This window comes from Microtus ochrogaster, unplaced genomic scaffold (assembly GCF_000317375.1).
Source record: "Microtus ochrogaster isolate Prairie Vole_2 unplaced genomic scaffold, MicOch1.0 UNK60, whole genome shotgun sequence".
In the NCBI taxonomy this organism is placed as follows: Eukaryota; Metazoa; Chordata; class Mammalia; order Rodentia; family Cricetidae; genus Microtus; species Microtus ochrogaster.
The window spans coordinates 632016-641371 of record NW_004949158.1 but is presented as its reverse complement, the minus strand read 5'-3'; the positions used below and the strand labels follow the sequence as shown (position 1 = coordinate 641371).

The 9356-nt window shown below is 40.2% G+C and overlaps 1 protein-coding gene and 1 pseudogene across 2 annotated transcripts in view; both read left to right on the top strand.

Moving 5' to 3' along the window:
• Window positions 1–9356, top strand: part of Lrig2 (leucine rich repeats and immunoglobulin like domains 2) — a 50220-nt gene that overhangs the window by 14435 nt on the left and 26429 nt on the right. For both annotated transcript variants that reach the window (XM_005369760.3, XM_005369759.3), the window contains exons 3-8: window positions 2659–2733; window positions 2953–3087; window positions 4804–4947; window positions 5063–5206; window positions 5686–5829; window positions 6035–6178. In XM_005369760.3, coding sequence (XP_005369817.1) covers window positions 2659–2733; window positions 2953–3087; window positions 4804–4947; window positions 5063–5206; window positions 5686–5829; window positions 6035–6178 — 786 coding nt within the window. The remainder of the gene's footprint in view (window positions 1–2658; window positions 2734–2952; window positions 3088–4803; window positions 4948–5062; window positions 5207–5685; window positions 5830–6034; window positions 6179–9356) is intronic.
• LOC113455543 lies at window positions 4562–4659 on the top strand (annotated as a pseudogene).

Sequence of the window (9356 nt, the reverse complement as noted above, 5' to 3'; positions counted from 1 at the left end):
AGAAGAAGAAGAAGAAGAAGAAGAAGAAGAAGAAGAAGAAGAAGAAGAAGAAGAAGAAGAAGAAGAAGAAGAAGAAGAAGAACAAGAAGAACAAGGAGAGAGAGAGAATTACATTGGCCATATTCTTTCCCTTCCTCCAAGTCCTCCCAGATCCTCACACATCTCCCCACCCAACTTCATGTTTTCCTCTCTCTTTCTTGTTTTTGACTTTGTTCTTCTTTTGAAACAGGGCTTTTCTGTGTAGCCCTGACTGTCCTGGAATTTACAGTAGCTCAGGCTGGCCTTGAACTCAGAGATCCACCCCACCCCTTGCTTCTATCTCCTGAGTGCTGGAACTCAGCTTGTAAATCAGTCTGGCTTTGAATTAACAAAATCCACTTGCTTCTGCACCTAATCAGTGCTCTTTCTCTCTCTTAAAAAACAAAGACTAAGCAAACAAATAAGCAAGCAAGTAAAATCTCTAAACAAACATGGTAATTTGTGTTGGCTAGCTATTCCTGAACATGGAGCCTTCCTTGATGTGGTTGATGTACTCAATATCACTCCACTGAAAACAAACTGATTTTTTCTCCCAGCAGTTACCAGTTGTAAACAGCTTTTTATCTTGGAGTGGGACTCTGTGTTCACGTTCTCAGAGGGTTTTGTCTGGTTTGAGCTTGTGCAGGTCTTGTGCATGCTGTTGTCTATGTGAGTTTGTGTGTACATTTGCCTGTTTTGTGTTAGAAGACAGCTGTTTTCCTGAGGTCATCTGCCACCTCTGACTCTTAGGTCTTTCTGCCCCCTCTTTTTCATACATCCCTGAACCTTGATGGGAGGGGTATGATACAGATATCCCATTCAGGGCTGGGCATTCCAAAGTTTCTTACTCTCTGCACATTGATTACCATCTGCTTCAAGGAGAATAAGCTTCTCCGATAAGGGTTGAGAGATACATTGATCTTTGGGTATAGCAGTATGTCATTAAGAGTCGTTTTATTGATATGTTCATTTAACAGAATAGTAGTAGATTTCCCTCTAGGGCCTATGACCTGTCAAGCCTCAGGTTCTCTGCCTCATTTTACCTTAGTTTTTGAAACAGCAGCTCTCAACCTGGACCTCGCTGACTCAGCTAGATTGGCTGGTCATTCATACCAGGGATTTCTACTTCCTTCACCTCCATACTGGGTGTACAGATGTGTACTACTCTATTCAGCTTTACATTGGTGCTAGAGATTTAAATTTGATCCTTATGTTTGTATAGCAAGCACTTTGCTGCCTGAACCATTTCTCCAGTCTGAATTTGGGAATATTTAATCTAGAGATGCGTGAAAAAAATTGAAAGAAGGGCTGGAGTGATGGCTCAGTGGTTAAGACTACTTGCTGTTCTTCCAGAGGACTGAGTTCCATTCCCAACATCCATGTGAGGCAGCTCGCAGCTATGCTACTCTCCTATCACTGAGCTATATCTCCACCCTCCTCCTTTTTAAACATGTTTTTAAAGATTCATTTGTTTATTTATTAAGTATGCAGTATTCTTTCTGCATGTGTGCCTGCTTGCCAGAAGAGGGCACCAGATCTCATTCTAGATGGTTGTGAGCCATCATGTGGTTGTTAGAAATTGAATCAGGACTTCTGGAAGAGCAGCCAGCAGCCAGTACTCTTAACCTCTGAGCCATTTCTCCAGCCCCCCTTTTTAAACATTTTTAAAATTAAAATATAATTACAGCACTTCTTAACTCCCTTAAAAAATGTTTTTATTATTTTATGTGATTGGGTATTTTGTCTGAGTGTTTGTGCACCTCATGCATGCAGGGTCCACAGAGGCCAGAACAGGAAGTCAGATACCCTGGAACTGGAGTTCAGGGCAGTTGTGAGCTGTCATATGGGTGCTGGAATCAAACCTGGGATTTCTGGTAGAACATCCAGTGTTCTTAACAATGAAACCATAACTCTTTGGCCTTTCAACCCCCCTTCTTAAAAAGATGGAATCTTACTACATAGCTTAGACTGGTCTAGAATGTACTGTGTAGGCTGGCCTTGAACGTATGCATCATCTACATCCATCTTCTAAAGTCTAGGATTGCTGGCGTGTGTCATCGTCATATCTGGAACAAGCCTTTGTAATACTGATTTTTGTAGTTGTTGTTGCTATTGCTTTTTGAGACAGGGTCTTTTTGTTATAATCCAGGCTGACTTTGAACTTACATTCTCTTTTCTGTTTTTCCCAAGTAATGGCATTACAGGTATGCTAAAAACACATCTAGCTGATTTTAATACTGATTTTAATGGTAAGCCATTTACTATGGAGTAACACATTAAAATTTCTAATTTCTCAGAGCTGGGGAGATGGCTCAGGTTAGTAGAGGACCTGACTTTGATTCCCATCATTCATATTGGGTGACTTACTACCACCTGTAACTTAAGCTTCAGGGGATGCACTGCACTTAATGTGTAAAACCCTCTTCTTCTCATGTCATTAGAAATAATAAAAGTCTTACACAAAAGAAGAAAAGTTCTAATTTCTCCAAAACCACATTTTATATTAGTCTAACTTATTCTGCGTCATAGACTTTTCCGAATTTGGATACACTAACATATTAGCCAAAAAAAAAAAAAAACCAGAATTCAGGAGGTAATATCTACCATTAAAATTTCAAAACTGTTTTCTCTTTTGCTTAGGAAAATGAATTACAATGAACTAACAGAGATCCCATACTTTGGAGAACCAACACCTAATATTACTCTGCTTTCACTGTAAGTTAAGACTTCATATTTTTTAAATTATGAATTGTATGTTGGTGTGTGTATGTGTTTTAGAGAACCAACACCTCCTATCAATCTGCTGTCACTGGACTATAACAGTACCTGTTATTTGTTTTTAAAAAGTCCATACGTTTTCTTCTAATTGTTTAGTTTCCTTGTGGCCTGAAATGGGTCATTGGCAATAACTTCAGTGTAATCCTTGTTTTATAGAGTCCATAATTTAATACCAGAAATAAATTCAGAAGCACTTCAGCTTTACTCTGCTCTCGAGAGTTTAGACCTCAGTTCCAATATAATAACAGAAATCAAGATGTCTTCATTTCCTCAAATGTCGCTGAAATACCTGTAAGTAAAATAGAGACCTAGAGTTACTGAATTGATTGGAAGGATAATTTATTGAGTAAACTGCAAGGGAACAGTGGGCTGGGCACTGCCTGCTTTCTGGATTCTCTTTAAAGTGCATTCCCTCAAATGTCTGCTGTTTATTTAATTTTGATATTCACGTGTAAAATAAGCTTAGTTTTGGGCTTTTGGAGTTATTTATTCTTCTACTTTACCCGAAAAGAAAGAGTACTCTGTTGCCAGAAAAAAAATTACTAGGCATTGAGAGCAAAGTTTGAGATTTGTAACATTGACTTGTTTGTTATTGTACATGGGGTGATGTAATATCTTACAGTGAGAGTCTGAAGGTCAGAGGACAACTCTGTGCAGCTGTGTCCCTGCTGTCCTGGAACTGGCTCTGTAGACCAGTCTGCCCTTGAACTGAAGAGATCTCCCTGCCTCTGCCTCCCTAGTGCTGGGATTAAAGGTGTGCGCTAATAGTGCTCAATTTTTTCTTCCATCTTTCTTTGTTTCCCAGAGATGAAACTCAGGTTGTTAGGCTTGTTTGGCAAGTGTTTTTATATGCTAGGCCATCTTGTCAGCACAAGATTTAGTTTGAGAGTTTTTCATTTTGGAACTGGGAACCAAATCAATATCTTGTCACACTAGGCAGTTGCTGTCCCATGAGTCACACCTCCAGTCCTAATCAGCAGTTTTGTAAAAAGTAAACTAGGAATGCTTTGTTATTGTTTGTTAAATAGTAGCTTATCCTGTGTAATGATGATGTTAGTTAGCTTGCATGCCAGTTTCTAAAGCATACTCATTCACACTACCTTGTAACATCCTAAATGAAGTAGACCTTTACTTTTTCCCCATTTGTTTTGAGACAGGGTTTCACTGTGTTTTCCTGGCTGGCCTGGGACTTATCAGGTAGACCAGGCTGGCCTCAAACTCATAGAGACCCATCTGCCTCTGTCTTATAAGTGCTGGGATTAAGGGTATATACCACCATGTCTCACCTTCCCCATGTTTTTCAATATCAGGGCTCAAACCCCCAGGACCTTGCCATATGCATTCCATCTCTGAGCTGTACCTTCAGCCCTAACAGAATTAATTTTGTAGATGTAGGGAGAAAACAATTAAGTAGTTTGTGACTAAAATAATAGTTAGGGGCTGAGGAAATTGCCCAGTGGGTACAGATGCTTGGTTCTGCAAACACAAGGTCCTGAGCACCCATATGAAAATAGGGACATGGCTGTGTGTGTCTATAACTCCAGCATTGGGGGTAGTGAGAGTTCGATGGCCAGCCAGCCTGTCTAGCCAAAATGATGGACTTCTGATTCCATGAGTGACTGAGCTTCTGGTTTCAGGAAAGACCCTGTCTTGAGGTATTAAAGTCAGAGAATGGTAGAGGTAGTCCTCTCTTCCCCGTACTGCTCTTGTCTCTAAACCCCCCCCCCACATTATGCACATTCACCTGGACAACATATACACATGAATACACACACAATAAGCACGATGATTGGTGTTCATACCTTTGCATGATGTGTGTGTCCCATGACTTCGTTACAACCTTGGCACATGACTTTTCTGACATTAAAAAAAAGCATGATTTGGGGGGATAGCAGTTAAATGATTTGACAAAATGTGTATAGTTAAGTGATGGAATTGGAGCCAGAATTACAGACTTTGGTTAGTTATCACTGTTTCTTTTCTTTTGCTGCTACCTTGTCATTTTAGGAATTTGAGTAATAATAGGATAACCACCTTGGAGGCCGGTTGCTTTGACAATTTATCGGGTTCTTTATTAGTGGTAAAATTAAATCGTAACCGAATTAGCATGATTCCACCTAAAGTCTTCAAGCTGCCTCATCTCCAATTCTTGTGAGTATCAAAATTATGGATTGTAAGAGACAAGTTTTCCTCTACAGCTGTTTTTCTGTTTAAATTACTGTTAGAGTAACTCAGCCAGTTTTCTAACTGAAATATTCTGTTCAAGGGAGCTGAAAAGAAACAGGATTAAAACTGTAGAAGGCCTCACCTTCCAAGGTCTTGATTCTTTACGCTCATTGAAAATGCAGCGAAATGGAATTAGCATACTCAAAGATGGAGCATTTTTTGGCTTGAATAATATGGAAGAGTTGTAAGTACTGGGATGGGGAGAGTTGGGAGGACCCTTGCTGGGCTTTTAATAGCTAGTGTAAATAGCTAGTGTAGTTGCTTAGTTAACAGAGATACATGGTTTTTCTGATGTGAGATACCATGCTAAAACCTTCACTTTCTTCCCCTTCCTCCTCCCCTCCAAGGCTGAAGCATGGCCTCACCCATGCTTTCATAGAGACTTTTAAGTTGTTTTTTTTTTATTTAACTGGTAATTTTGTTAAGTTTTTCAATATAAATTACATTGTTTTGACTCACCAAAATTTATCTGAATCAGAAATCCAATACCACTTGGTGTGTTTGTTTTATAGATACTTAGTCTCTTTAGGGCTAGATCTTAAGTTTCTTGGGTCACTAGAGTTCAGCAAAGGTGTCTGTTTGTCAAAGCATTTAAGGGAGATTTAAAATCTTGGTATTGAACGTCTTGTTTTAAGTTACTCACTTCTCTCTATAATTGAACAGAGAACTGGAACATAATAACCTTACAGGAGTGAGCAAGGGGTGGCTATATGGCTTGCGAATGTTACAGCAACTGTATATGAGCCAGAATGCTATTGAAAGAATCAGCCCCGACGCATGGGAGTTCTGCCAGAGACTCTCTGAACTGTAAGTGTTGAGTGGTGTTTCATGGGAGGGTGTGAGACTAGAGCAGATTGGAGTAAATTACTTAGCTCATGGTAGTCATGAGAGCTAGCATCCGTATTTCTTCGGTCTTTGTTAGAAACCCTAAACTTAGCATGTCAATGGAGTAAAATTTATAGGTTGGGCTAAATACAATAATTTTTGACATTCAATGTTTTTTGTTTTTTAGGGATTTGTCCAATAACCAACTGACCCGCCTTGATGAATCTGCCTTTGTGGGTTTGAGTTTACTGGAGAGATTGAATTTAGGCGACAATAGAGTCACTCATATTGCTGATGGTGTATTTAGGTTTCTTTCCAATCTTCAAACACTGTAAGTTTTTGTTTTGTTTTTTAAAATCTGTTTTAGATTGAAACTAAGCAAATGAATGAAAATAATCAGTATGAAAATGGATATATGCTAGTATTTTGTGCTTCTTTTGTTCTCTATCCCATAAATAAATTTTACTGCAGCTTACACTTTAATTCTGAGTTAATCTCATAACATGAAAGCCTTTCCATGCCAGTTGGCAGTGTTAGAATGCAGTCATTGCTTGTTCTCTTGGTGGGTAGTATACCAGAACTCCAGCCTTGTCTGGAAGGATGTAGGTGGATAGTGGTAGCAGTCTGCTCACTGTGATAGTTTGCTGCGTGTCTTTTTTCATGTGTGTGATTTTTGGTTCTTTGGGGGCAGTGCTATGGTGTAAAACTTGAGCGTGCTAGGCCAGCACTTTACTGCTGAGCTACATCTTCATGCTTTGCCTAAAAGAAACTAATGTCATCTCAGTGTGTAGCTTAACTCTGCCTTCCAGGTACAGGGATTATAGGCATGCACTATCATGCTTGGCTAAATGGTGTGTGTGTGTGTGTGTGTGTGTGTGTGTGTGTGTGTGTGTGTGTGAAGTGTGTGTCCATGTGCTGCTGCTGCTGCTGCTGCTGTCGATTGATTATTAATCTTGTTCAGTGGAGCAGGACCATTGATGAATTTCATTGCTTACAGAAATCTGGCTCAGGTAGCTGTGTCTGTGAGACCTCATCTTTTTTCCTTTATGAAATTTATTTTCTTAGATAAATTATGTATCTGGGCAGCCAGCCTTCACTTTATTGCACTAGTAGCACATGTGTAATACCAGAGTACAGGACAAGTCTTACAAGAGGTTTGTGTTCTTGAGAAGCACTTATCTACCAGGCACTGTAGAAGAGGATGGGGAAAAGCAGGACCTGCTCAGGAGACCAAGGGTTGGGTGTGGGGGGGTGAGTTTTGGGACAGTGATAACCCTTTGACAGCTGGTTTTCTCCAGGATGGGCCTCATTTTATGTGGGTGAGCACCGCTTCTGAGAGTAAGCTTGTTCTGCTGTGTCATGCCAGCATTCCACCCCTTCTTCCTGCCCTTGCATCTGCACTCCCTCTCCATGAGACTCCCTCAGCCTTGGTGTGTTTAGTTAAAACCATATCCATAGATTTAATTGACTCTTTCCCACCCTTCCTCTCCCTCTTCTCCTCATACTCCCCTGCTCCCCTGCTTCCTTTCCCATGTAAACATTTCTACTTTGTTTTTCCTCTTCCTACTTTATATCTCCTGGGTTCTATCCCTTCCCCCTAAGAATGTCTTTTGTCCCTTTTAGGGGCCCCTTTCTCATAATTTAAATTCTTAATGGCTCTTGATTAGAATACTTGGTGATTATTACATTCAAAATTAATAAATGGTTTCAGGAAAAAGATAGGCTCCAAATTTTGGGACCTAACCACCAATGAGAAGGAGACATAAAAAATATGAGAAAATACTCTCATATTTATGATGCACACTGTCTAGTTACTATTATACTTAGTTACTTAGTTCTATTGCTGTGAAGAGACACTATGACTAAGGCAACTCTTATAAAGGAAAGCATTTAATTGGGGCTTTTCTTGCAGTTACAGAGGGTTAGTTCATGAACATCATAGCAGGGAGTGTGGCAGGAAGTGTGGCAATAGGCAGGCATGGCACCGGAGCAGTGGCTGTGAGCTCATATCTTGATCCCCAGACAGAAGACAGAAAGACTGGGTCTGTGTGGGCTTTTGAAACCTCAAAACCAAAAACCCTGGTGACATACCTCCTTTAACAAAGCCACACACCCCTTCCAGTAAGGACACACTTCCTCCAGCAGGGACATACATAACCCAGTCCTTCTCAAACAGTTCTAACTGGAGATCAAACATTCAAACATATGAACCTATGGGGGCTGTTCTCATTCAAACCACCACATTCCACTCCCTGGCCCTATACAGTTGTTAGCAATATCATGATGAAAAATGCATTTAGTTCAACTTCAGAAGCCCTCATAGTCTTTCATTGTCTCAACACTTTAAAAAGTCCAGAGTCTCATCTGAGACTCAAGGCAGTCTTCTAATTATAATTCCCTGTAAAATCAAAAATCAAATATTTCCAACATACAATGGTACAGAATGTACATTACCGTTCCAAAAGAGAGAAAAGGGGGCATAGGAAACACTAGACCAAAACAGGACCAAAACCCAGCAGGGCAAATTCCAAATTCTGTATCTCTATGCCCAGTGTAGATGGTTTTTTATATCCCACTTTTCCAGCTTTGTTGACTGCAGCACGTTTCTCTGGCGGGTTCTACACCTGTCTATAGCTCTTGACAGGTGTCTATAGTTCTGGCATCGCCATCATCTTGGGATCTCCAATGTAATTACCCAGGTTTCACCTTAATAGCTTCATGAAATTGCCTCTTTGGGCCACCATGAAGGGACTCCCCTGCCACACACCTTGCCTAAGCGACTTTCCCTAATTGCTGAGGGATATTCTACAATTCCTTTCCTGTATCCTTGATCAAACCAGAGCAGTGTGGCCAGAGTGTGAAGTTCCACTGTGTGGGCTAAAACATGGTCTCTTCCATGAGTTACATTTGCATAAGCTTTGACTTGGTGATTTCCTTTGTGACATAAACTTTCCTTTTTATAAGTTGTAGGATTAGCTGAGTTGGTTTTTGCTTTGAGGTACCATTCCTTTTATTCCATTTAGCATCAGACCTTTCTTTAAACTTCTCATCTTTGTGGCCTTGCTTGGCTCCAGTGTTACATACACTCCAGTGTACTCCCCACCCCAACTGTATATTTTATTTTCTATTTCTCTTTGCATTATTGGCTCCTTTTCATTGTAGATCTGTGTGATAGTGATCACTGATAACCACATAGCACAGTTAGTGCTAGGCTGCTTTGAAGTCTCTACCAGTGACATTAGTCCAAACCTCTTCAATTTAGTCTTTGACAGATTTTTTTGGACAAAGGGCAGAAAGCAGCCACATTCTTTGCCAACACATCACAAGAATGGTCTCTAATATTCTTCTCTTCTGAAACCTTCTGAACCAGGTCTTCATAGGACACATTGCTCTCAGCACTTCAGTCTTCCATGCTCCTACTAGGGTGGCCCAGTTAAGCTCTACTATAGCATTCAACTGCTTTGTTCATCCAAAGTCCCAAGTCTACCATATCTTTTTTTTTTTTTTTT